At 55.3% G+C, this 27,531-nt stretch overlaps 2 protein-coding genes across 5 annotated transcripts in view; both read right to left on the reverse strand.

Moving 5' to 3' along the window:
• Window positions 1-7,969: 7,969 nt before the first annotated feature.
• Window positions 7,970-15,166, reverse strand: TMEM222 (transmembrane protein 222). Its single transcript, XM_075721911.1, has 6 exons — window positions 15,054-15,166; window positions 12,524-12,608; window positions 11,721-11,752; window positions 10,947-11,043; window positions 10,652-10,782; window positions 7,970-9,652 (listed from the first exon to the last, which is right to left on the reverse strand). The coding sequence occupies exons 1-6, from the start codon at window positions 15,164-15,166 to the stop codon at window positions 9,565-9,567; spliced, it is 546 nt and encodes a 181-aa protein (XP_075578026.1). The 3' UTR covers window positions 7,970-9,564.
• Window positions 15,167-20,221: 5,055 nt separating this feature from the next.
• WDTC1 (WD and tetratricopeptide repeats 1) overlaps window positions 20,222-27,531 on the reverse strand; it is a 28,167-nt gene continuing 20,857 nt past the window's right edge. For 2 of the 4 annotated variants that reach the window (XM_075721810.1, XM_075721809.1), the window contains exons 13-16: window positions 24,983-25,218; window positions 24,435-24,603; window positions 23,820-24,033; window positions 20,222-23,672 (exon numbers count right to left, since the gene is read on the reverse strand). In XM_075721810.1, the coding sequence (XP_075577925.1) occupies window positions 23,475-23,672; window positions 23,820-24,033; window positions 24,435-24,603; window positions 24,983-25,218 (817 nt within the window). In that variant the 3' untranslated portion in view covers window positions 20,222-23,474. The other 2 variants (XM_075721811.1, XM_075721812.1) reach the window with 2 other exon arrangements.

Here is a 27,531-nt window from a genome sequence, read left to right on the forward strand (position 1 = left end):
CCCCCACCCCACAGGGGGTCCTGTCCCCAGCCCCACGGGTGCTCTTATCCCAGCCCTGTGGGTCGCCCTGTCCCTGCCCCACGGGTGGCCCTGTCCCCATCCCCAGCCCCACGGGTGCCCCTGTCCCAGCCCCGGGGAGGGGTCCCAGACATCCCCACAGCCCAGCACCCAGCGCCGGATCTGAGCGCACTGGTGCCGGTGGGCAGGCTGGGTGCCAACCCCACCCCCAAACCAGCACCAGGGACCCCCCACACACACACATCACGCAGCGGGGACCCCCTACACCACCTGGACCCCCCCCCCCCAGCACCCCGCACTATGCAGGGGGAGGCTGCGACACCCACCAGCACCCTGCACCCAGCCGGGCTGCACCAGGGCTGGGTGGGGGTCTCGGGGGACACGTACCAGTTGTCACCGGGGCTGGGACGATGCTGCTGCTGCCTCCCCGCCGCAGCCCGCTCGTATCCTGTTTACCGGCGGTGCACGGGGGTGTCCCCCCACACCGGAACAGAGCCCGGCACCCAAAAAAGTCACCCAGGTCCAGCCCAGGCGCTGTCGCAGTTCCCTGGCCCCCGCGGGGACCCCCGCGTGCGGGTGCAGCCGGGGCGTAAACAAGCACCCACGTCCCGCTGGCGTGCAGAGGGGTGCTGGGCACCCGGCCCCCCCCACCCTGCACGGGAGACCAGTCAAACCAGTTAAACCTCCCCAGTAAGCCGCAACTGGGGGGTGCGCACCTCCCTTTTTGTCTTTGCAAGCAGCCCGCTGCGATGGAGGGGGGCGATGGATGGTACAAAACACCCCCCCCCCCCCCCAAATGCACTCAGGCTCAGCCCCCCAGTGCCCCCCCCAGCCCCCTGGGGACTGGCAGGCCCCAGCCTCCCCCCTCCCAAGCCCAGGGCTGCGCCCCCCCAGCACCCACCCCCCGCCTCCCTGCACCAGGGACCCTGCAGCCCATCCCCGTGGCCTCAGACCCTGTCCAGCCCCACCGGCCAGGCCTCCGGCACAGGGTGGGGAGGATAAAAGGCACGGCAGAAATTTAGGGCCAGGAGCCCCCAGCCCATCCCTCCTCTGTGGGGAGCAGACTTAGGGAGGGGGAGGCTGCGGCCCCCCCCCCAAGCAGGGCGAGAGGAGCCAGACCCCCCCCAAATCCCCCCCACCCCAGGGTGCCGGTGCAGCCCCGCCATGGGGCAAGCAGTGGGGTCAGCCCCCCACGGCCGCCCTTACCTGCCCAGGATGGTGCGTGGGGGTCACGGTGGCTCGCCACCCCCCCCAGCACCCCACGGGGACCCTCGTGGTGGTGGGTGGCCCCCGGTCCCCACCCTGGCAGGGTGCTGGCGGCCCTGAGCTGAGTCAACCGCAGGCGAGCAAGCGCCTCCTCGCCCCGGCGGCACGAAAGCAGGGACTGGAGCCAGCAGCACCCGCCGGACGGGACTGAACTGGGCTGAACTGGGCTGAACTGGGAGGCAGCAGGGAGCCTGGGAAGGGGTGGTGCGGAGGGGAAGCGCCCTGGGGGAGGCTGACCCCCCCAAACCCGGTGGAGGCTCGAAGCCAAGGGGGTGGGCATGGGGATGGGGTGGGAGACCCCCCCCCCCTCCCAGCCCCGTCCTCACCTGGGGGTTTTTGGGGAGCACATGGGGCAGGATGCGGCCTCAGGGTGCCTTATCCGGAGCAGCTCTGGGACAGCTCCCAGGCTGTACTGGGGGCACTGGGTGGACTGGTCTCTGCTGGGCATGGCGGGGGGGCAGCAAATCTGCCCTCCCCACAGCACCCTGCAGCCCCAAAACCCCAGGGTGGGGGTCCCTGGGGCTTTGCAGGGCCCCCATCCCACAGGGTGTCCCCAGCCCCACAGCTCCCATCCCACGGGACAGCCCCAGCCCCCTCCATGGGGCAGCCCCAGCCCCCCAGCCTCATCCCATGGGTACCCCCAGCCCCACATCCCCTACCCCATGGGTACAGGTCCCATCCTGCCCGGCACAACCTCATCTTGCTCCGAAGGGCAGGGGGTTCCTGACCACTCAGGACAAACCTGGGTGCTCAGCCCCACGCAGGATCAGGCCAGCAATGCCTGGCAGCGGTAAACCCCAGCACCCAGGGCGGGAGCATCCTTCCCCGGCACAGCGGGGACTGTGCCTCAGTTTCCCTCGATCACAGGGGGAGGGCGGCTGGCTGGGGGGGGGTCAGGCCCCTCGCCAGGCTCCGGCCGTCACCCAGGCAGCTTTATGGGGCGATGGCAGCGCCGTCGGGCGAGGCATTGCAGCGGGGTGCAGCGGCAGCAGCCTGGCAGCGCACGCCGAGCGCAGGACCGCAAGAAAAGGGGATTATTTTTAGCGTGGTTTCTAAGGAAATGAGACTTTAGCAACCGCTCTGTCTGTCTGTCTGTCGGCCGCCCTCCCCTTCCTCCCCTCGCAGGGTGCTTGCTGCTCAGCTCCGATGGGGAGAGGCCCCAGACGGACGAGGTCCCTGCTACGGATGCTCTGGAATGCAGCGAGTGTGGCCAGGTCTCTGCGGGGGGTGACGGCTCGGGGACCGCCGTGTCCCCACGGGGGCTGGTGGCTCTGCTCCAGGTCACCAGGGTGGGCACCGAGCCCTTCCTGGGCATCCTGGCCCGGGACCCTTCATCCCTACAACGCCCAGAGTGAGGGATGTTTGTCGAAAGTAGGTGGCAGGATCCGTCCCCTGCTCCTGGATCTCTGGAGGTGGATGGACAGACGGACGGATGGGACCTGACCCCTCGGCGATGGGCTTGCTCACTGGGGCAGTGCCTCTCCTCGGGGCCACGGGCAGGCGGCTCGGGGCAACCTTGCGCACGACACAACCGGAGCCAAACCCCGTGGCCGGAGGCGTGGGGGAGCAGCGGGTCACGTCCCCGGTGACCCCCGGGGTACTGAGTTTGCTGGGTCTCAGCCACAGCCGCTGTCCCAGCGCAGCGCCCGCGGAGCGGAGCCTCCCTCCGTGCCCTCCTTCGCCCGGGGCGGCCGTGGCCGGCGGCTGCGTCAGCCCGGTGACACCCAGGAACGCCCTGGCCACCAGCACGAGGCGAGCAAGGCGCTGGGTCAGCCCTCGGGGACAGTTCTTCTTGCAGAGACCCCGGAGCGAGCCAAGGAGCCGCAACGGCTTGCAGCCCCGCTCCAGCCACATCCCGAAGCAGCATCCCAGGGCGCAAACCCCCCCGCCCTGCTTCTGTCCGCTGGGTGCTGGGTGCACCCCCGTGGGTGCGCAGAACGGGTTGTGCCTCATTGCTGCGCCGGGCGGTCGGGCAGCGGGGAGGGAGCGGGGCTGGGGAGCAAGTCCCGTCCCGCGTCCCGCTCGCCAGCTCTGCTCCCCCCCACCAGACTCGTTCTTTGGGTCGGCGAGGCGCAGGGCAAGCCTGGCTTTCCTGGGGGAAACTGAGGCAGGGAGCACGGGCCGGAGCATCGGCAGCGTCTTGGTTTGCAGGTGGGGGAGTGGGGAAGCACCCACAGCATCAGCACCCATGAGACCACCAGCTGAGGGCACCCAGGGCTGCAGGGCCGGGGGGGCTTTGAGGGAAATGGAGGATTTTAAGGTTCCTGCAGGAGCTGAGCTCCACGGCCACCCACTGCCAAGAGCATCTCCGGAGGGATGGGGGCCCTGGAGCTACCCCAGCCCACGTCCCCCCGGCCAGGAGGTGCTGAGGGGTGCGTGGTGGTGGGGAGAAGGCTGGGGGGGACGGGGGTCCCTCCCCCGCGGGCGCTGGAGGAGGGCAGCACTTCATCCCGACGCACGGAGCCCACGCAGGCAGCAGATGCAGGAGATGCCAAATCCCACCCCCCCAGCCACCAGCTGTGGGACACAAACAGCTCTGCAAACCAGGGCGGGGTGGGGGGAAAGGTTTCACCCCCCAAAGCTGCCCCACAAACACCCCCCCAGCAGCCTCCCCCAGCCCCAAACCCCCCCTTCCCTTTCTGCCATCGCTTTTACACCGCCGTGTGTGTCCCCCCCGCAGCGATGGGGTCATCTGGCCCCGTCCCCCTCCCAGGGATGGGGTCCCCGTGCCCTCTGCCCGCCCGGTGCCTTCGATGCTCCACTCCAGCGCTCCCCGGGTGCGGGGATGGAGCCCAGCTCCTGTGGGGACAGAGCCCAGCTCCCGCAGGCTCGGGGGGGCTGTTCGCTTGCAGCCCACTCTTCATTTTTAATTTTTAATCTCCACAAGAGAGCAGGGACCTCGCAGCGCTTCCACCTTTGGCTCTGGCTGGGGATGATGCGCGAGGCCTGCCCGGGAAGACGGGGGCATCAAGAGCCCCAGCGCGGGGTCTTGCACCCCCTTCCCCTCCCCTGCCCGGGAAACAAGGCGGGTGATGGGGTGGCTGAGGATGAGGAGGGAGCTGCAGCCTCAGAAGCACCAAGCCCGGAGGCACCAGGGCCGCAGGCAGCCCAGCCACCGCTGCTGGCGTTTCCAAAAGCTTCCACCATGCGAATGCTTAAGCGCAGTTTGATACTGCTCCTCAGGGAGCCCTTTGATGTGTGTCCCCCACTAAGGGGGTGAGAAATGGGGGTCCCATCCCCTCCAGCCCGCTGCAGCAAAGCAACACCCCCCCCTTCAAAGGCAGCTCCACGCCAGCCCTGCGGTGGTGGCACGGCCGGCGATGGGGCATCCGCTCCCCCGTCCCCACGGGGAGGTCGGGGACCCCCAGCCCCGCTCCCCATGCTGAAGAAGCCCCCGCGCCGCGGCTGCTGGGTGGATCGGTGGCGCTCGGCCATGCCGGGCCAGGACAGAGGGGTGGGAGGCAGCGAGGTTGCCCTGATGATCCGGTTCAGGCTGTTTGGCAGGTTGGGACAGATCCTGCCGCTCCGCTTTGCAGCCTCCCCGGCTTCCAGCAACCTCCGGCCCTCCCAGGGCTGGGCTGGCCACGCTGAGAGGTGGGAGAGAAAAATGAGAGGAGCAGGGCTTGCACAGTCCAGCCTCCTGCCTTGGTTGCGAGCACCCCGGGTGCCCGAGTGTGACTATCCTGGCACATTCAGACTGGCTGCTTCCATATAATCCCCAAATACCGTGACCCGAACCGTGCGGCTCGGCTCCCACACACCTCCAGCCAGATTCCCTGCAGCTCCCTGGGCGGCAGAAGCGGGTTAGAAAAATCCTGCCACGCTCGGGAGGCGAGCAGGGAGCCAGCGGGACGGTTACAGCAGCACAGAGCCGTGCACGCTGGGCAGAGCACGGGCCTGGGGGGTTTTGCATCCTCACCTCGTGCTCCAGCGACAGCCGTGCGCAGGACCAACCCCTCGGAGGCTGCCCGCCATCCCCCCCGCCGCCGTTCCGCAGCCCCGGAGCCAAAGCTGGGGCTGGAGTTAACGCAGCCGCAGGAGCAGCGTGGTTTGGATTGAGGAGCTGAGCGGGAGAGGATCCAGGTGGTGTTTTGTAAGATGGCTGCGCCATTAAATCCCCGAGCCTCGTACACAACCTAATTTTAAGGCTGATCTACTTCCCCCACTGTGCAGCTTTGGCCTCTGGATATCAGATGTAACGGAAAATCAGCTGCTGCATTAGCAATCGTTACAGCACTCGGAGGCCCAGCTTCCCTCGCTCCCAGTTGAGGGTATCCTGCTGGGAGAGGGGGAAAACGAGGCCGGCTCTCCGCATCCCGCTCTGCTCCCCGCTCCTCCGTAGCTGCCGGCAGCCCCAGGCCCCACACATGCAGCCCCTCGCCAGCAGCTTGCAGGGAAATGGAAGATGGGGGGCTCTGCGCTGGCAGGGGAAAGGAGCCCAGCCTCCAAGAAAATAGAGATGCCAGCGACTTAGGACTACGGAAAGGGAACAGCTCAACCTGCAAGAGGGGGGCTTGTCTCCTAAAAAAGCATGCTCCTCCCCAGAGCTCGGCTCCCCCCTGCCCAGGGCCATGCAGGGCTCTGCTGACCAGGCAGAGGTTTAGGGATCAGCAAAGGGTGAGAGCAGGCAGAGCTCCTTCTCCTCCCAACCATAACAAAGACCCTCGGCAGGCTTCGAGACCCGGCATTAAAGCCTGCAAATTCTTCCTGCGCTGTTGCATTTGGGTCCCCCTGCCCTCAAAAGCCCCGTTCCCAACAGCGGGTCTGAAAAGAGGGCTATGAGTTTTGCCCCGGAGCAGAGCAAAGGGCAAATTCATAAAGTCAAAAGCGTGGGAGCTTTGGGGTCCGGCCCCTGCGTGCAGCCAGCCGCGCTGCCTTGGGGCAGGAGAGGGGCCGGAGCTCAGCGGGGCGGGGGGGAATACCAACCCGCACCTGGCTGATGGCTGGAAGGAGGAAAGGAGTCTCGACAATAAGAGATGCAGCACTTGGAGACATCCACAGAAATAAGTTTATTTCCCCTACCGTCAGGATTATGAAACCACAGAAGCAGAGTTTAAATATTTACAAAGTAATCCAGCGCCCCGCAGAGATCAAGAGAACAAAGGATGAGGGTACGGAGGGCTCGCCCTTCGCCGAAGAGCAACGGCAACGCCACGGAGCTCTGCAGCACAAGCACGTGCAAAGGGGAAAGGAGAGGAGCGTAAAACTGGCATCTGGAAGGCGAAGGACAAGGGTGAACCTTTCATGTGGCAAGTCAAAGGGGGCACCGCGAAGAAGCCGGCAGCGAGATGAAGGAAGCGGCGAGGAGAGGACATTCCTTACCCGCCGCCCCCTTCTGCCACCTCCCACGCCAAGAGGAAGCAGCCCACTCCCCACGCAACCGCAGGCGCTGGCTGCAGCGCGGCTGGGAAGCCATGCCGAGCATCGCCGGGGCTTCTCTGTGCTCCCGTGGTGCTGGGCTGACGCTACCACAGCACAGGAAAACAGTAAATCCCGACCAGCTCGCCCGCCTCTCCCAGCATCAGACCTCCACAGGCACCATCCTTCATTGTGCGAGTACAGACAGCTCTGCGCGTCCAGCACAGACACACGGGCTGGCTCTGCGGTACCTCAGCTTTGGGCCTTGCTCTCCCGTTAGCCGCGTTTCCTTCGGCTGCCCGGAGCCATCCTCAGTCTCTGTCGGTGGAGGCGGATCGGCCATTCAGCCAGGACGGGGGCGAAGCATCGCCTGCCTTCCCCGCAGCCAGCACTCCAACCGACCACGAGGTTGCTGCTGCTCCGTTAAGTCTCCATTCAAAACCCCAGATCTGGTAAAAAGCTTTAGGAGCAAACGACAAAGATTTTCACGGTGGGGGAATGGCACTCAACAGGTTTTCAGAAGTCCCAGGAGCGGGGACTGTGGCCAGCAGCCCCACTCCCGGCCTCCCCTGACAACTGGAAGTCTCAGCTTTGGCAACGCTTGTATAGCTTATCGATAAAACACTGAATCGACGTGCGAGACAGGCCTAAGAGTCTCTAGGTTATTGCTACTGCGTAAAACAGGTTGGCTTCAGCCCCGGGGCCAGGGACTCCGAGTGCATCCTTGCCAGGTCACTCTGAGAAATCATACTTAAATTAAAAACAGAGGCAAAGGACTAATCTCCCCTGTTCAACTGGCTCGTCCTAGGGCACGTTAGCCAGCAGGCTCGCTGGGTGGAAACCGCAGCGATACAGGGTCGCTCGGTAAGACACCATCCTTTCATTGTAAGGTTCTCTTTGATCAAGATCTTGGCTTTCTAATCAGCCCCAGGCCCGGCACCCTCCAGCCCGCTCTCCACGCAGGCTTGAAGTGACTCTACAGAGCAGACACCGACAACTATTTCAGTTCCAGGTAGACGGGGAAGGGTGCCGAGGTTTGCACACCTCCACCCACCCCAGAAAAGCCAGCACCAGAGGGTATAGAGACAACTGGATGCGAGGGAGAAGGGAGAGGTTTAAGGGGCTGTTTAAAAGTGACCAAGGAAAAGGAGGAAATGCAGAAATGGAGAAGCCCAAGAGGAGTCCCCAGCCATCCCTTATGGCTAGAGGAGCTGGGGAGATGGAAGCGGATGGAAAGGCACGCGGGGACAGGTCCGAGAGCCAGCGGGGGTGACGGTGAACTGGCTTCCCAGTTGGAGGAAGCCACGGGGAGAGCAGGCAGTGGAGAGCTGGCCACGAGCACTCCTTGCAGTTGAAATCTGTCAGGTAGTGGAGTAAAGAGCTGGCCTTTCAAGGTGAGAGTGGAAAAGCTATTCTCCTTCCTCTGCAGTCAGAGGGGATCTGCTCAACTGCACATAGCCCTTCAGCCACACTTTTTCTAGAAAGCCACTTGGCTCAGAGCCCCACAGAAAGCAGCATCTGCAGGCCAGAGCCTCAGCAAACGCAGACCTGGACCTCTCACCCTGGCAGAGGCTCTGGGTCATGTCCAAATTCACTTCCCGCCTAACACTCAGGAACAACCTACCCCCCTACCACCCATCCTGCCCGATCCAGGGCTCAAAGGGGCCATCAGCCCCCAACGCTGCCAGACCGGCATTTCTCACATCAAAGTCAGTCCTGCTTTTCCTCCAGGTGTGCTCTTCAAAGCACGCCAAGGAACTAAACAGACCTTCTTGTTCACCACCCTGGAACCAGCCACGAGAAAGCCACTGCCCCAGTTTGCTGCTGCAAAGCCCAACCAGAACACGGATGCTTTCCAGTCCCTTCACCTTTTCCTCTTAATCTCCAACGGCTCCACTAAGCTCAGGTCTCAGGTGCTGCTCTCACAGATGCTTTCAAAACCCCACGCTAAGCCTTCCGTCCCAGAAACACGTACCTGCTGCTGCTGCTGCCTCTGCAGGCTCAGGTACGCTGCGACACACCAAGTACTAGGCATCAAAGGAAAGTAAGTGGCTCGCGAGAAAGTGGCTCACGAGAAGTGTGATGACAATTTTAGATATTCAGAGCACAAGGAGAAGCAGGGAAGCTACATTTTCTCTGGCACAAGCTAAAAGGGACTTAGCAGTAGAGTCTCAACTCTGCAACAGGCTACTTTCAGCGTGCAGACTGCCATGAGCCATACTCAAGCCAGCTGATCGACTTTCCTGCCTTTCCGGGCTCACCAGCAGGACCAGACGTATTTGCCCTGCCACAGAGCGTTCCTCTGCGCGTCTCCTCAGAGAAGCGTCCCGCCATCAACACCTTTCTGTCGCTACTGGGGAGACCGTCAGCGAGTGCTGCAGCACTCCACATCCCCAGGAGCAAGCCCGCACCTCCACTTTGAAATGTGTGCTACAGGAGAGTCGTGCAACGGGGAAACAACAACTCCTTCCTGGAGACCGAGGAAATCTGAGGAAGCATCTGATGAAGCCTGCCAAGAGGAAGAAACCAGGTGATCAGAGAGAACCTTACAAGGTGTATCTGCTTGTGCTCCCGAACCAGGAGGCAGGGTTTGCCTTGCGGCTTTTTACTTGGCACTGAAAGCAAAGGTGCCCACGCCTCTCCTTTCCTGACTGCGTTTCTACCTACCAAACTGCAGAAAGGGAGCACGTTCGGGGAGCGAGCAGGAGGCTTCAGGACCCCTGACATTGGGAGACGCCATCGACAGAACAAAAACAGAAGGGAAAGAAGCCAGTTCCAGGAAACGAAGATGAGCTGTTACAATGGAGTGGAGTTGCCACCTTCCCCAGAAAATGCCTCCCAGAGTCCCATGCCTCCACCTCGCTGGATCAGTCACAGTTTCTTCCTTCGTGTGCCCACGGAATGGTGAGTTCACAGCTGCCATCACCGCAAATGAAGCGTCAGAACAACAGTCACGATCACCCCCAAGAAGAGGACAAAGGGAAGCCAGGTCTTCACAAATCCCCCTATGCTGCAAGATGGAAGAAGAGGGAAGGTTTAAACATAAGAAATCAGCAGAGAAAGACAAGAGGAAGAGAAGGATGTGAGAAAAACTGGATAAATCGGAGGGAGACAGACGCCCTTCTGACTTTCTTATCACTTATTTCTTATGGTAGCACTGCCATACAACATGTCCTGGAGATTCAGTCCCATGTTAAAAATTGAGACTAAATCAGGTCCACAAATAACTATATCATGAACAGGGCTGGACTCCCCTTCCAGTTTAATTCAGGTCAAAGACTAGCACGTTTCACATCTGCACAGACAGGAACGGTGACAGGAGACCACAAAAAAATGAAACCCTGTTACCGCAGGCCTTGTTATTCAGACGGCTGGTGTATTTAACCAAGACAGTGGGGACTACACTTGCCTAAAAGCTGGTAGAGAAGCTTTTCCAGAACAGAGAAGACCCAACAGAAGCGGAGCAACTCAAAAGCTTTCTGCAGGGCAGTCCTCACAGAATCTCCTCTTCAGGCACAAGGAGAAATGGAGATTAAGTGCCCTTTCCAGTACGGAAACCTTGGGGTTTCCCTCTCCGCTCAAGTTGGAAGCTCCACGCCAGTTGGAAATCTGACTAGTTTTTATATAAACAAGATGCAGGAGAGGGAAGAGAAATCCAGGGACTACGGTCCCTGGAGACAAGCCATTCCGTGACCTTATGTTCTGACCTAACCCAGCCATAAGACAACACAGGGTGAGACTTGCTTCAGCTAGCATTTCCCAAATTCCAGGCACCCTAAATTAGTATTTCAGGAGCAGCATCCAGTGCAACCCAGCAAACACTCTTGGTTCTTTTCCTAAGAGGCAGCAGGCAGTGACAGTACCACCTACCAGCAACATACACCCACACGTCGTGGGGGAGAGATGTTTCTCCCTTCTCCACAGGACAGTCTGAAGCTTTGGAGGGCTAGGAAGAATTAAAGAAATGGAGCCCCTTTGCCTGCTGAATCTAGACTTCTCCTCAGCTCACCTTACATACTTCCCATACAGGAGTGAGAAGAAGCAGAGTTTCACCATGTTCCAGGAGGTGCTGTTATCGTATCTCATCAAGTTTAAGGCCAGAGCCACGTGAGAATGGCAGTTATCACAGCAAAGGTTGTGCTGGAACAGAAAAAGGGGCACAGGATTAGAAACCCTGTCCTTGAGGCTCCCCAGTTCTGCACCCTGTGCTGGTGCAGACCCACAGGTCCCACTCCTGCAGCAAGCACCCCAACACTGGGGAGATGTTCCTCCACACAGACAGGACACCAGCGTCGGAGCCGTACCATTCGGTGCTTGTACTCCTCCGAGGCATCGTGCACGGCCGTGTCCCAAGCATTGGGACCAGTGGAGTATACTTTGCTGGGATCCAGTTTCCAATACCTAGAAGGATGAGAACAGATCCCTTGGCATTACTGCCGCACCTTTACAGCTTCTTACTCTTCCCAGCAGGAGGATGCTTAAAGGACTTAGAGAAATCCACTACCTCTGGAGTCCACGGAGCCAAGCTCTCCAAGACAAGCGTACGCGGCAGAGAGCAGCAAAAAATAATGCTCAGCACCCTCAGCACCCCAGAGAGAGAAAGTGCAGACCCCAGGGGCACAGACAAAACTCTGAACTGCTCTCCCGTCCCATGATGTGAAACCTTCAGGCCATTCAAAACATAAACCTGATCTGACAGATACACAAAACGCAGGCACCTCTCCTCCTCCCCCCAGAAAATCACTAATAGGATGCGAGTGATGACAGTTCATTAGTACAGCACAGGCAGTATTTACTTGGAGCACTTGTTAACATTATCTTAAAATGTTTTAGCCTTTTCTTTTTTTTTTTTTTTTAAATAAAGGCTCCATACAGCTCTTATTATACATTGCTGTCACGCTTCTAAAAAGATTTAATTTAACGTGGTTTCTTGAAAAGCAGAGACACAGTAGCCATCTACTTGAATTAGGGCATCTGAACAACAAGAAAAGCAATATTATAGCATGTCTGTCTCCGTGAATTAAAGGACATCTGCAGGTCAGTTGGTTAGTTTAATAAAAACTAACAAGAGCACTTACTTCACTGGCTTCCCAAATGCCATGTTGTCTTCCTACAAAAAAGGAAAAACGTCTCAAGAGGATAACCCCGCGCAATATTCATGACATGCCTCTTGCTGGAAGGCCTCACAGCCCACGATCGCTTAGTGATAAAACTGTCACATTGCCTCAGCAGTCTCAAGACACCAGTCTTATTTGTGTGTCTGGATTTAGATTTCAATTGTTTTCATACTCCTGTTCTGGGCATGAGTATATTTATACTCTATACGCGGTGACATCATCTAGCTATACAGTATATGTACCTTGTCGTCCCCCCTGCCTTTTTTTTTTAACTGTTAATATCTGTTCACTCAAAGCCGTAAGTGTTCCCATCTATTAAAAGTATTAATTATCCCAACTTAAAACTCCCTTACTTTCAAAATCCACCAGACTATAAAGCAGATTAGAAGACTGGCACATACCTGATGCCAAGCAGCATGACAGTAACAGGCATGCTGAGGAAGTTGGAAGGCAGCTTCTGTTACTCAGAATTAAAAGGATTTAGGTCCAAAATTCCCAATTAAGAGCCTGGACTACAATATTTTTTTCCCTTCTGCTCACCAAACCAAACTAGCCACTATCTATCGTATCCCCCAAATGAAGTCCAATGGACAGCAGCCCACAGAGTAATACCGAAGATCCACAATCTTCAGAAACATCTAAGCCATTACCTTGCAAAACTTTGAACTGCAAGAGACAGGGGATGGCTCAAAAGTCACCAACGAAGGTGAGAAGCAGAACAAGCACAGATTCTGCTTAAGCACCCGGATCCATCGTCTACTTACTGAGACAAAGTACGGCCCCGCAAAGTCCCGAATGACTCCAGTCGATGTGCAGATACCCATGTGGCCAATGATCGGGAAGAGCCATCTACCGAGGCAAGAAGCGAACCGTCAGGCTGAGATATTTGCCCCCCGATCACGCCGAGTACATGCAACGCGCTGCCAGGAGACTGCTGGAGCAGCCGTAAAACCAACTGCATAGCGTGGGATGGACAGGCACAGTTAACGCGTTATACGCAGCCGAGAGATGAAAGCGGGTGAGCCGCAGCCAGGCAGAGAGCGGTAAAGATGCAGAAGAGGTACAAGCAAAAGAAAAACACGCAGGGAATACCCAAAGCCAGAGTCAGCTTGTCTGTGGGGCAGTCAGGCGCCGGGATTTTACCGTGAGTGGCTGCAGTTACGGAGAGCGCAAGACTCCGAAGGCCTGCACTACGCACGTCCCTGGCCCAGTCTCCCAGAACAAACCCATTTGTGTCTCCAAGTCAAAAGGCTAGATCCAGGAGAAACTGCCTTGAGATAAAACCCGACTTTCCACTTCAACAACTGAAAATAAGGTCACCCTGCCCATCTTCCCTCCACACTGCAGCTTTTCACAGCAAACTAGATTTAAGCACCTCAGACAGAAAACAGGGCTCCTGGCTCCAGGAAGAGCATTCCCTCCCTAAATGATCCCATTGTTTCAAAGACCTTCTCCTCCCTGCTGGATATGTACAGCCCCAGGGAGCAGCAGATCTATATCCCAACTCCCTCCCATCATCATCATCACTTAGTAGTAAATACTTCAGGCCAAGTTACAGCTCTCCCCCACATCCTCCGGCATTCTCAGGTTTGCTGACCTCCCTCCGATTTCTCACTCCTCTCCCCCTGAGGGACTGCACACAGTGACTAATACTTCAGAAGAGATTACAGCAACGCTAAACAGAAACAGATTCACAAGCCACGGCTCAATTAGAGATCCTAAAGCTATCAAAATAAAAAGGGACTGAGGCGGTTGGCCGTTACGAGGAAAGACAAGCCACACACGCCGCTAAGCGCAGCTGTGGTTATAAGCAGCACGTAGCTCCTGTTGGTAACGTAACCCTGCAACGCAGAGAAAGGACTCTGCGAAGTTTGATGTTCTGCGCTTGCATCACTTACCCTCTGCGTGTTCCTATCTGGTGCAACGCAAAGCAGCCAGACAGCTTGCCTATCTGTGCAACGTTTTACCAGCCAGAAGGTACGGCTGAATATAACGCGGTCACAGCGTTGCCACCTTCAAAGGTCTAGACACTTCTTCCTTTTTTTAATTCTCCTCTCAGTACTGACTAGCTTTCAAGCCTCCAAATCCAAGGGTGACAGGAAACATCAGAGGGAGAAAATGGAGCTATTATGCAATCTAATGAGAGATTTTGCCAAATAACACCACCGAAATTTCTGCCGCAAAACCAAATCAACAGCAAGATGTCACTGCTTATTGGGGAATGAACCCACAAACAAATACGGATGCCCAGTGACTTTGGCAGCAGGACAGCTCTCTTCGTCAGTCCCAGCGGGAGATAAGAAGGTTAAAAACTTTGGAAAAATCCTCCAGGAAAATACTAAGGTGGAAATTGTAAGCAATCAAATAAGGAAAGAGGTAAAAGCCAAAGCTGGTTTGTAGCTGTATGCGAGACAGCAACAGGAACGTTGCAGCTTCTCCTCGCCGAGGAGAGTCACGGTGCCATTCCCAATCCTGGCAGGGACCACGCCACGTCTTCTACCTGACTTTCAGCTCTGGCTCAGTAAACATTATCACCTGATTTGAACCAGAGGGGAAGAGGAAGGCATAAAAACAAGCCTTTGTGTTCCCAGACTACCCCCAAAGCCACGTTTTACAGCTTTTCATTTTCCCACGACCAGAGAAAAACTCAGAAGTTCTCCCTGGAGCCTGCTTACGCTTGGCTGACAAGCCTGGGAAGGCAAATCGACTTCTAACTCGTTAGAAGTGAAGCGTAGAGGCTCTCCTCAAGGCATGAGGTGGTCTAAGATCCCCGAAGCCAAACCTTTGCTCCAAAAACATGAAAGGCTTCCCACATCTCACCGGATCCCCTCTGCTCCCGCTCCTGTAGAGACAAGCCCGCTCACCACAAAGCTTTCCCCACACACGCCCTTGCTGCGGGGAGAGGAGAGCCCGACCCCAAAGCCGGAATCCTGCACGGGCCCTGAAGCAGCCTGGCACCCAGTCACGCCAAAGCCGGCCGAGCACCCCAAAGCGGGCCGGGCGCCATGCCCGCCCCGGAGCAGGCCAGGCAGCCAGTTACCCCGCTCTGCCCGCCCCAAAAGCGGGGCCGGCACCCAGGTACCGGGCCGGGCTCCCTGCCAGCTCCGCAGCAGGCTGAGCACCCAGGCACCCCGAAGCGGGACGGGCAGCCGGCCCCGGGAGAGGCGAGGGGGGGCCCCGGGAGAGGCGAGGGGGGGCCCCGGGCCGGGCCCTTCCCGGTAGCTGGGCGCAGGCCCAGGCCTCAGCGGGCCGCCCGCCCCCGGGGCCGGCCGGGAGCGCAGGGCCCGCACTCACGTCAGGACGGGGATGGGGGTCCACACCACGCAGTAGGGGAAGCGGCCGCGCTCGGCGTCCAGCCCGGCCCCGCCGCCATTGAACTGCTTCATCTTGGCCTCCGCTTCCGCCATCACCGGGGCCCGCCCCCCCAACCCCGCCGCCTTTGCGTCACTTCCTGGAGACCGCGTCCGCTTCCGGGCACGGCCGGTAACCAGGAAGCGGGAGCGCGGGCTGCCCCTCGGCCTGGCCCCGGGCCCAGCGCCCCCTCCTCTGGGCCCGCCCCGCGTTGGGGAGGGGGCCCGGGCCCCGGGGCTCACCCGGCCGGCAGGCCAGCCCGGGCGGGGAGCCCGCAGCCCCGCGGCTGCCCCCTGATCAGGCGCCGTTGCCTCGCTGCTCTCCACGCCCACGGGAGCCGAGCTTCGCGCCTCCCCCCCCCAGGACCGCGGCGGCTTCGTGTGGCCGGGAAGGGCCGGGGTTTGTTTCCCAGCTGGGGCCTTCTGCTCCGGGGAAGCTCCTCCAGGCAGGCACCTTCACCCCTCAGCACCTACCTGGTGCAGATCCGCCGCGCCAGCCTCAGCAGCAAAGGTCTCGCTGTTGCCCTGCCAAAGAGTGGAACTGGAAGGAGCTTCCTTCCATCCCCGGGAGCTGCCGGGTAGAAAACCCCCTCAGGAAAGCGTAAAAGCAGAAATAAGCATCGCACCAAGCCTCCCCGTGAGAGAGGAGGTGGTCAAGGTACAGCATTTACAAATGGAGAATCGGATTAGAAAAATAACAATTGCTTTATTAGGAAGTTTAATTCAAACTACACAAGAAAGCTGAAGAAGAAATAACGTTTATTCCAGATTTCCACCCACCACAACACACTCGGCAAAATACAGAGTGACAACTCACGGACTAGTAGGAAGAACAGGGAGGACATCGCTTGCCCCAGCCCAGCAGACCCGGGACAGGGATGTTCTGCCCCGCGGGTGCAGGAGAGCTGCCCCGCGTCCGGCCCCCGCGCTCCTCTTCACGCCCTTCCATGCTTTCCTTGGAAGCCGCTCATTTCCTCCTCAGGCAGAGACCTTGAGCTGCGTTTCCCTTCAAGGCCCGTAGTTATCACAGCTCTCCGGCACAGTTTGTGGTGTCACACAGCACAATGCCAAGGGCTTTTGCTAATAAAACAGTCTTGGCCCCTTCCTGCACGTGGTTGGGTTCCTCCTCCCTCGTAGCTCCAGCATGCCGAGCAGAGGCACAGCAGAGGTGCTGGCTTTCGTTATTAGCAAACCCTGTTAATTGCCAGAGCCACGTTCCCAATGTCTTCACAAACTTACAGCTTCCACATAACGGCCCCACTTTTTACTGAAATTTCTCTCCTTCATCAAAGACTCTTCTTATCTCTACTTTACGCATTCCGCTTTCCATTACCTGTGCTCAATAATTAAGCCGAGTCCAGCCTTCCACATTTATCAACGTATTCTCCCTTCTGGGGACAGAACAGCACTTCCACACTCATTGAATTTTAGACTAGTGAAGCTTCCAGCTTGAAAGTCCAGGAGATCGGTAACCTCTACCCACAGCAGAGGCACGTCAGAGGGGACACCACTTTGGAGTTGCCGGTATGGCAGTAGAAAGCGTTGGCTAACAGTCTAGCGTAGAGGTGGCCTACCCACCCTCGATACACGCTAACTTGTCATATGAGTACTCGGGCTTCAACTCGACTAGCTTAGTAACACACAGCAGACTACATCTCCTCGCCTCTACTGAGCCCTCGAGAGATCATCTAACATCCCACCTTATTTCCTAGTCTAGACCACGTTTTAGGACAGCCCCTCCAAGAGGCAGGGCTGCTTCAGAGGCAGCTGGGTGGAAGCAGAGCCACCCACCGAGGCGCTCACGTCGAGCTGCGGCGTGGGCATCGTCTCAGCATGACCTGTCACTGCCTCAGAGTCGATCAAGAGCCTGAGACCATGCTCCTCGGAATCAGACGGTGAGGGATTTCACAAAATGGTCCGGTTCCGGAAGAGAGAAAGCCGAGGGAATACAGACACCCTTGAGAGCAAAGCCATACCCGGTGCTTTGGTTTCTAACAGACACTTCCTATTTTGGCACTTCGGATGGAAGATGGACACAAAGGTTGTATGTGTTTCAGTGAACACTTTTTGTTCGACGAAGAAAAATACTTGCATTGATTTGCTCCAGGCTAACGTAAGTATCAGAGATTGTTAAAATCCATGAATAGGGGCCAATGTTCACATCAGCTAATGTGGTCCTGGCGCGTTTGTCGGATTAGGCAATGGATTTGCTCTTCCTGCTTGTGTCTCGGAGGCTGCTAAGCAGCATATCACCAGGGACCAGCTCCCTTGGCAAAGCCACGCAGCAAGGACAACGCCGACAGCCTCAGCAGGACGCGACTCCCCGCGGTGCCACCTCACGCCTTCCCCTCCTGCGTGGGCAGGGGGCATTTCAGACAGCCCAGTTTATTCCCCTCTTAAGTCAAGTGCAGGAAGGCAAACCCAGCTGCTGGGGCACGGGAAGAACACCGTTTTCCCCAGGCTGGATTTAAAAAAAAAAAAAAATTTCAATACAGCACTCCTGTACGGCACAGCTTTCTTTTGTGTTTGTCAGGCAAGCAGAAGGGCTCTCCGTCCCCAGTACCGCACTGGCAGAAAACGGGTGAGCTGTGGCTGACAGCAGGGTCTTCCTAGTGACAACTGGAAAGCTGCTGCTGTTCTACTGCTATTGATCTAAGCAGAATACAAAACACCTGAAGTCAGCAGGGAAAAATAGCTGCAGTTGGAAAAGAAACTGCGGGGGGGAACCAGAGAGGGGGGGAGAGCAGGTAAGAAGTTCTCCATGCATAAAATTAAAGGCTGGGCTTTTTATTGCAGCTATTTTGCCTGACTACAATACTGGATCGATGTACAGAGCAGGAATACTGCCATCATTGTTTCTGCAATCTCTCATTTGATGGGAAACAAAAGGTTTCACTCCCTCTTCTGCCAGCGCCTTGCGACCGATGGCTCCTCTCTCCCGTTGTCAGCAAGGAAGCAGCTCTACCTCCCATCTGCCCAAAACGTCCTCAGGACAACGATCTTTGCTTGCTCACTGCAGGTGCCAGCGCATCGGCTCATGCCCCGGAGACGCGGAGCCCTTCCGAGAGGAGAGCCTGTCTGCTCCGGGAACGAACAAGCCCAGACCGCACAGCGGTTTGGGTTTGTCCAAGCGCACGCCACCATGGCTATAGCTGGAGCTCAGCCTGGAAGGGATTCGGTTACCTCCCCTTTCTACCCCGGCTCATCTCTGAGCCTGAAAGAAGCAGGCACCCAGCCAGCTCTTGTTCAGTAAGCGGCTTCCTTGGGAACCTTCCCTGTTGTGACAGCTCAAACATTACAGGGGCTGCCAGAACCAAACCACTCAAGGAAGAGATCCCCTCCCCCTTCTGACATTGACAACCGAGGCGGCAGCAGGCAACACCGCGTGCAGGAGTCTATTTAAAATGTCACCGAGGCACAGGCTGATGGAGGACACCAAGGTGTCCTTCCCCCGCCCTGGAGGTGATGCTGGGGTGGGTCGCTTTGCGTTTTTGTTGTTCCTTTCCTGTGGTCTGCGCCTGCTGCAATCTGACAGCCTCTAATCGCTCAGTGTGAACCAGAAACGTCACTCTCCTCTGTATTGATGATGGTGCTACTCACAAGCACAAGAACATACGCAGGCTCAGCCACCCACCCCAAAAAGCAATGCCCCTAAGCCATCTCGCCCCTCAGCTTTAACCTTCAGGTCTTTTCTGCTTCCCTGTCACTTGAAAGCTGCATTTCCTTCTCTCTCCCTCTCCAATTGACAGAGTCAATCTACAGGGCAACTTTTATGTTTAAAGGGAAAGCCACCGGTTTCTCAGGGACAAGGGGCACAAGGTGGAAGAGCTCAAAGAGCCAAGTGCAGGTCATGATGATGTCTCGGCTATGAAATCCACAAAAAGGCCCACCTCCTCTCCTTGCCAGCCCCGGAGGGGTTCCCAATCAGTCTCACCTCCTGCAGCAGCAAGGCCTGAACAAGCTATAAGGAGCATAACAGGCAGAGGACCGAATTCCTCACTGCAACAACAGCAGGCAGTTTTCTGACATCCCGCTCCCATTTTGCTCAGAGACAGGAGCCATCTTGAGCCCTTTGCAGACTTGTTCCTGGCACTGCGAACAGTCACATCAGAGAAAAGTGAACTCAGCGGTAGGGCTGTGATTGTTCCTCTCCCCACATCCCAGAGCATAGCGCTCCTCTCCCTCCTCAAACCAATTCCCTTACCCAAATTCCAAATAAAACTCATTTTCTGGGTCCTTCTAGCCATTTCCACCCACGATTCAACCACTCAGCTTCCCCTTCCGTGCTTCCTCTTTGTCCAACCATTCAGTCCAAGATCTGACCTAATTAGTTGATTGCCAATTCCAGCTGTGGATGCACATTGCTTTGTTAGAGCAGAGCTGCCTTTTAAAGCAATAATTTGTATCAGACGGGATTTGAAATGACGAGGCCTCAAAACGCCTTCAGCTGAAAGGTGTCCAACGGGAATTTTTAAAGGGAAGAGTTCAAATGGATTCTGAAAATAGCAGACTGGTTTTCTAACTCTTACTTAAGGCCTGGTGTTCTGCAGCTTGGAGGGCAGGAAAGTATTTGGGAGGTTTTTGCAGCAGGAGCCCAGAGGAGAAAGTGAGTTTGTGATATCCTTTAGCAAGGGATCGTCTCTGGGTCTAAATGTTGACGTCCTACACACCACGCTGAGTGCAAGACACTTTAAGGCAATAAGTGTGTGGTTTCTGACACCGGAAACATCTCAGAAGATCGGTCAGTAACATGGTGACCCAGGCAGGTGACCTTGGGTCTACCCCACAGCCTAAGTCACCAGGGCTCTGCTTCTCAGGGCAAGAGGCTATTTAAGAGCTAAAAGGCAAGGATGGGCTGGAAGCTATTTAAGAAGAGCTAAAAGGCAAGGATGGGCTGGTTTCCCTACTCAGCTTTTTGCCCCCCTGCCCACCCACTCACCTCTAACTCTTGGGTTCAGCAGGGACTCAAAGATGTTTTTTACCAATTTTACCCCCCGCCCTGACAAAACAGGATTCAGAGAAACTAACTCCATCACAGCACGGTTCATCTTTCTGTCAGAGGTGTGCATCGCTTCTCTCTTCCCCAGCAAGCCCCAGGCAGCCGTTCTCATCCTCACCCCAACGTCTGCAGCTGCAGCTCTAAACCAAGCCGGGGGTGGACTCTGCTCCCAAACAGAGCCCCGGCCCTTGCTCCGCTGACAGATCTGAGCTCCCACACCTGGATAAACTAACATCAGCGCTAACTCAGCACACAGCTTACAAGCCACGTTTTGGGCTCCCCAGCCCCCTTCCCACTCAAGTTTATCGTCCACGAAGCAGCACTGTTGAACAGACAACATCATGCCCAAGCAGGCCACCCTCCACCCACCCTTGTCCACCTCCATAGAGGAGAAAGGTAGAACAAAGCCAGAACAATCCCCCAAACAAAATGACACCAAGAAAGAACTAGAACAAAGAATTGTTTAATTGCTTAACCCTTTCTCTTCCAGGGACCAGAGAAACAAGTTTTCTGCTCCTTCTAATGAGGGCAGTAAGGCTTGTGTGTTACCTCTACAACTGCAGGGGCAAAGTTTACGAGATGATCATCTTTAGTACTTGAAAAAGTGAGAAGCAATGGTCATTGCAACACTAAGAGAATCCTAGAGTCTCCTAACGGAGAGCCCATTGCTAGAATACAAAAATAAAGGAGGCATCCCTGCATATCCCAGGCTGGAAAGAGTTAACCAGAAAGAGCAGGAAGAAGCATTCCCAAAGAGGGGGTTGAAGTAAACAGCAGAGGTCAATAAAGCAACATCTTCTCCCTACTTCCCCAGCATGTTTTTTCCCTCACCAATAAATACAAATTCCTCATTAACAAGCGACAAAGCAGGTAATCTGCCCACGACAAGGGGAAAAGGGCTAGAAGCAGAAAGATTTTTCTCTCCCCTTCTCTCCTATTATTATTTATCTTTTTTAAACCAAAGCAGCCATTAAAAAAAGCAATCCACTGCAGAGGCAGGGAATCCTGTAGCTTTCACACTGCAACTGGCAGGTAAAAGAGCTGCACTGTCTCACAAGGGTAAAAACAACAAAAAATAGCTGCCACAGCAGAAGGTGAATGGGGAGGGAGAGGTCTGTTCTTTTCAGAAATCTTTTAAAAAATCAAAGTCTGCAGACATTGTCTACTGAAAGCTGAAGAAAAAAAGTTTGAGTGGGAGGAGAAGGGGGGAAAAAAAGAGGATGCATCTAGTAGGAAAGCCTGAAGCAAGAAAAGGCCAGACCATGTCAAAAAGCCACCCAAGTGAGAGGAATTTTCTGTTGCCTCTGGGTTTTGAAGAGCATTGAGTGCCGGGGTACACCTGGGGTGGGGGAGCTTGTACACAACCAAACAGGTAAACTGAGCAAGCAGTCACATCTACCGCGCTGGTACTGCGTGAAAACAAGCAAACGTGCCCTCAGCAGCCAAGTGACAATCTGTCCCAGGGGAGCTCTGCTTCAGCAGGAGAAGACGGAGGGCGAGTCTGCCATCTCAGCTCAGCAGAGCACAAGGACAGCCAGTCGTCTATGGGTGGTGAGGGGCACGCTCCCACAAGACCGGGGTTCGCTAAGGCTCGGTTTCACCCACACGTGAAAGAGCAGATGGACATCTTTGTCTGAGGGGCAGAGATCAGATCCCAGACAGCTCCACTGCAATGACAAGGGGGGCACGGGGGATCCCTCTGTGCAGGGAACAGTGTCCTTGGAGAGATGCTGCCAGCTACAAGCCTCTCTGACCTCTCTCCCTCCTGCACAAGGCTCACTTGTCTCAAAGACTGTTCTGGAAGGGAGAGGAAGCCAGTTACCTTGATCAGCCAGCACTGCGCAGCCTCTCTCATCAATGCCTGGCAGCCAGAAGCAGCCAGAGAAGGAAAGGGAGGCCTCTCATCTTTCCACAGCAGGAACAGGAAGACCAGGGATTGCACCACATGGAAGAACAGCCCTAATGCAGCACACACACATGCGCACACACTCCCAGACACACATCTCACACCCCTGGGACCAAGGCTAGCATGTTCAGACCTTCAGCAGTAAGAGATACGAGACAGCGCAGAGCAGTTAAGATCTCCAGGGGCTCTTTGGTCTTAGTTGATAGTCCTAGAAAAAACAACCTCTTCAGATTCGGTTGTAGCACAGCTGGGTAAGATCTACTTGAAATTTAGTGTTTGGCAACTGCAAGAGGGGGAAGCGGAGCTGCATGTTACATGAGAGGGGGAGGAATGGAAGTACAGTGCCGCATTTCTAGGTGTACTCCTGGCTCTGCAGCCAGAGTCAGCGTGTGGAGAGCGGGAAGAGGAAGGAGGGTTCCTGAGAGGACCACTAATCCATCAGATGTTACACCAACAACGAGGTGGAGAAGGCCCACCTTGGCCAAGGCAGAGCAGCTGGCTGCACAAAAATGCTGCTGTCTAAAAGCTCAAAACTTTAGTTGCAACATATACACGGTGGCAACATTCTCAGCTCCAGCACAGGCGGCATGGAGAGGAGAAGGTGAACACAGCTACATACATTTTGGGCAACGGAGAGAGCAGCTCTGGAAGGGTGCTGTTACCAGCCCCTTGCCTTGGTAGCTTTAGCTACGTGAGTCCTAGGCCTCTGATCAAACCTGCTCCCATTGCCGTCACCTTTCTCCAGGGGTTCATAGACCACAGAAGAAAGTATCAGAGCTGGGCAAGCACATCCCGCCCTGTTGAGCTGCACATACTCAGTGCCTCCACTGATTCATCAACTAAGACAGATGCCCAGGGACACGACAGGCAATATCCAGTCCTTAATACAACACAGCTACATCTGGTGACAACGTGTTAAGAGATGGAAGCCAGAAGAAAGATGTTATGGGACAAAACAGGTATTTCATGGCCAACAGTCCTAAACCAGGGGCCTCTAGACAGGCTGGTAGCACAAAAGCACAAAAGCTTTCAAGACCAAGATCACTGCAGTAAATTCATTCCATAACCCCTGCCCTAGATTTGTATTTTATTCAGGAATTTAACATCCCCTCTGCAAATGCATGAATGCAGGCAACATCCCCCTGTACCACATCATACAGCAGCTCTGGAAAGAAAATCACCAGCTTACACTGCTTACAGACAACTCAAAGACCCCTGTTGGGACTAAATTCCACTAAAGGCAAACCCCGAACTGCACTGCCATGCTGCTCAGTAGCGTGACGGGAGAAGGAGGAGGTGGTGACGATGGTTTAAAGAGACGGCCGCTCCTGCCCCTGCCAGCTTGTCCTACTCTGTGCATAGTGCGAAACAGTGCAGTCATTCATCAGAGAAAGTTCAGGACCAAGGAAACTAGGTTCCCTTTCAGCCAAACAATTAGAGGAAGGAGAGGCAGTTCTGTTTTAGCTGGGCCGGCACTGGACTTGCCCCTCTGAGCTGTCTTCATCATCTGAGCCTCCAGCCCCACCACTGGTCAGTCCTGTAATCCGGTACCCCATGTTCAGTAACATCACCTCCAGCGGGTCTGCATTCATTCGTCTCTGGTTAGCTTGGGAAGCACCTTCCATGTCTACTACCACACGGCCATTAAGGGTTTCACTCTGCAAGGCAAGAAGGGAGAGAACTCAGCAAGGCAGCGCTAGGACCAAAGAGGGGCTGCTGCTGCAACTATCAGGAGATCCCAATAGGAAAGACCGGTACGTGTTACATCTCATGACAAGACGAGAGTCTTTTACTGCAGCTCTTACCTCTGGCCTGGGGTTCCACAGTCGTACAACTGGGTCAATGCCGCTGGTGGCCAGGAAGCAGTAACTGGGATGAGGCTGGAGACAATTCACAATCGACTCGTCTCCCTGCAGCACTCTAACAAGGTTGGTGGTTTCTTTCTCCCAGATGAAGAAGGAGCCGTCATCTGACCCACTGACTATGTACTGTGCATTGCTAGGGTGAGAGGAGCAGAGACTGGAGATCACAGCTCAGAGCCAAAGCTAGTCTCTAGCAGACATGAGAATCTCAGTTGGCTTCTATAATCAGCAGGCTGCCACCCCTCACGCTTATGGATCCAGATAAAGCTTTCTGTGTTGGTTCCCTCCATCCCCAGGATTCATGTTTTCAATCCCAAATGGCTTTTCTGAAACGCTAGCCCAGCTGGGTCCTCTGTGGATCTGCTACTGAACCAGCTATTCATGCAGCCACACAAGGAGGAGGGTTTCTGTCATCTTTTTCAACCCTGCAAACCAGTGTCAGCGTCATTTTATGAACAGTCACATGGGGCTACGCATGAGGCTTTATCCGATGGAAGAGAGCATTCTGCTGCTGCTCACACTCCTGTCCTGCATCCCTATTATGCTCTGCCAACATACCTGCCAAAGAAATTGGCCTCTTTGATGTCTGTAGTAGTGTTACAGTGGCCACAATATCGGAATTTGTAGTCGTAGCTGCGCTCCCTCAGCACCATCTCATCCTCTGAGATGGAATCCTTGCGGCCTGTGGCTCGCAGCCGGATGGGGCCACCCCCTTTCTTGTCTTCAGCTGGAAAGACAACAGATTTCCCTCGTCACAATTTGGGGAGGAACATGTTCTAAGCCAGCAGCACTCTAGGGAGACCCCCGCAGCTTTAGAGAAGAGTTAAGGACAATTCCAGCAGGGAGCAGGGCTTAGAGCACAAGCTTCCTTCCAGATTATCTCCTGGGTACATTAGACCCCCTTTATCATACTCTCGCTCAAGAGCAAACCAGGACCAGGCGCAAGGAAAGAACAGGCTCAGGCCAGTTTTTGTGCACAGTAACAAGCAATCTCTCTCAGAAGTTGGAGCTTTACTTCAGAGGGGCCGTTTAAGGAGAAAATTCCTTGTCCAATCATTGGATTTTAGTATAACCTTGAAGAACCAGTTCTGGACACTGGCACTCACCGTTATCGCTCTTGGAGAAGAGGGCTGCATTGATGTCTCTGTCTAGCGCATCGCAGGCACTGCTATGTGCTTGTTCTGGGAACTTCCCTTTAAAGTCATCCAGACACTCCAGTGCTTCTGCCACGTACTTGAGTTCAAAGAGACAGCGGGCAAGACGGAAATGGGCCTTCAGGTGGCACGGATTCAAGGATATGGCCTTCAAGCAGTCTCTTAAAGCATCGTAATGGTCCCCATCCCTGAAGAAGAGGGAGCGGTGGATTAGATAGCCCAAACAGAAACAGCATACATTTTCCACTGCCATTTCCCAGCCCTCGTTTCACTCCAAAGCTTGTTGTTTCCAGCTCTCTCTATGCAAGCAGACACCCCACAAGCTCACATACTAACAGCATTTGCTATTTCCCAGGGGCACCATCTGACCAAGCCCAGCTTCCTGAATGCACCTCCACATGTACACAGGCAGCCCTGTAATGTGACCACACAGGGAAGCCCAGCAAGTCTTGACCTGCCATTTTAAATCCGACAGAGCAGAGCTCACTGATAGAACACATTTAGGGAAGTCCTTTGAAGATGGAGGATGCACAAGCCCTCTGGCCAAGCAGACACAAGGCCTCTCCTGCAAGGCGAGCAGGGCCTCATCAGAGCACGGCAGCTCACGCGTGCCCCTTTGTGGACGCACAGCGTGGCAGCATGTTTCCCTGCCCACAGTCACAGCCACTTGTAGCCCTCAGGAAGGAGCTACAGAACCAGCACACTTCATAGCCCTGATGGACACATGCCTAAAGCAGCAGTCTCTTCCCACCTTTACAGGGAAAAACCTTCAAGTCTTAGAAATAAGTGTTATAGCAGACTGGTATCATAATAAATATTTATATCCTATTTACAGTTACTGGAGACTACACTTCATTTCCCTAAGCTCCATGGCTGCGGGAATAAGAATGCCTCTGCTTGTGCTCTGGAAGCAGGAGAGACTTGACGAACCTTGCGTGCTGGTATTCGGTTCAGACAGGTAGAGGCTGAGAAGTCAGCCAGGGCTGACACACCTGGGGTACCAGCATCGAGCCTAAACTGTTCAGAGGCACCACAATCTGCCTTAAGAGAGCGCCAAGTCTCCACATGATGGCTAATAATAATAATAATAATGTTTCACACCTGTAACCTATGTGCACTGCACCTACCGAAGTCTGAAAGAGTCCCAAGGGAAAGGGGGTGAACTGCCCTGTACCTCCCACAGGGTGACAATTTTAGATGACGTGGAGCCTTTGTCAGGGAAGAGGTGCTCCTGTGCCTCTACTCGTTAAAGGGAGCTCCAAATCTTTGGGTTACATGCTAAGCAATGCTTATGCAGTGCCACAAGCATGTTCTGCAAAACATTTCATCCTATTGCTCCCTCCCGTCTAGGTGGATATTGGCCACATATTACAGCTTGCTAGCACAGCACAGAAGGTGGAGTGCCTTGTCCGTGAGATCTGCAGCAGAGCAGAAGAAACATGGTTCTTGAGGGCTGTGTTTGCAGCACTGCGTCTGTGTTAATCCAGGAGGCTGGATGCACAGCATCAGGCCACTTTTGTTCAAAGAAAGAGGGAATGCAAGTTACCTGTTATGATGACAGACGGGTGTCTCACATTTTCAGAGCTGACTGGGCTATTAGCTGCTTTGCCACCCTCAGAAATCCTTCAACCTCAACTACCAGTGTCAGACAGCCCAACAGACTGGTGTGAAAACATACACGTTAAGATGTAAAGCAGGCACCGAGTCCTCTCATTGTTACAGGTTTGACTCAGCTTGTGCAAAAATGCTCTAACTAGAAATCAGCTAAGTACCATCAACGCAGACTGCTAAAAGCAATCTGGAGAGCGATGCAGTTGGCTCTTATGAGCAAATTTTAAAAGGACAGCCTTAGAAGCGCTGCAGACTACAAGTAGCATCTTAAGGGAGATGAGCAAGGGGAGGTTAGGAAATTACAGGCCTTCCTTTCTTCTAGATCTCTCTGTTATTCAGAGAAGGAGACCAAAGCAAGACCTGCAGTACGCTGCAGGGTGGCCTACAGCTGTTCCTGCTCCGAATGTGAAGGACACCTTAGGAGACACGTGGTGGGTCAGCGTGGGTCACTGTCCAAGTGCCTCACCCTCCTCCTCAGTGACATCCCAGCCACCTCCTGCCATACACCAGTTGCTGTTCCTAGCAGAAAAGTGCCCCGTCTTTTCTGCACCTGAGAAGATATCAGCTAAGCACTATTTAAATTCTAATCGTTGCATGCCACAGAAACCCATTGTGCATATATTTTTTCACATCTTCCTGCTACTGAAAACTGTAGCAAAGCACTAGCTGACACACAGAAAGGTTCAGATCTGCCAACATCCTTCGGGAAAAACGATTCCTATAAGAAAAATGTCATTCATGAGATCAGCACTCAGCTTCTGTCTTCCATTCCTTAATCCCAACCTATTGTTCTTCTCCCTCTGAACACTGAGGTCTTTTTGAGGCAGCTCCCAAATCTCTCCTATTGCAAAACAGCCAGTAGGCCAGTTACCAACAGTCACAACAACTGC

This window comes from Pelecanus crispus, chromosome 16, assembly GCF_030463565.1.
Source record: "Pelecanus crispus isolate bPelCri1 chromosome 16, bPelCri1.pri, whole genome shotgun sequence".
NCBI classification, from domain to species: Eukaryota; Metazoa; Chordata; class Aves; order Pelecaniformes; family Pelecanidae; genus Pelecanus; species Pelecanus crispus.

What these genes read in the sequence shown, in the direction of transcription:
- TMEM222 (XM_075721911.1), bottom strand. Translation starts at nt 15,166, where the DNA reads ATGGCGGAAGCGGAGGCCAAGATGAAGCAGTTCAATGGCGGCGGGGCC. An exon ending in CGGGGCCGTACTTTGTCTCA is followed by an intron (nt 11,753 to 12,523) that starts GTAAGTAGACGA and finishes CCTTTTTTGTAG; the next exon opens with GAAGACAACATGGCATTTGG. An exon ending in CTGTATGGGAAGTATGTAAG is followed by an intron (nt 9,653 to 10,651) that starts GTGAGCTGAGGA and finishes TCCATCTTGCAG; the next exon opens with CATAGGGGGATTTGTGAAGA.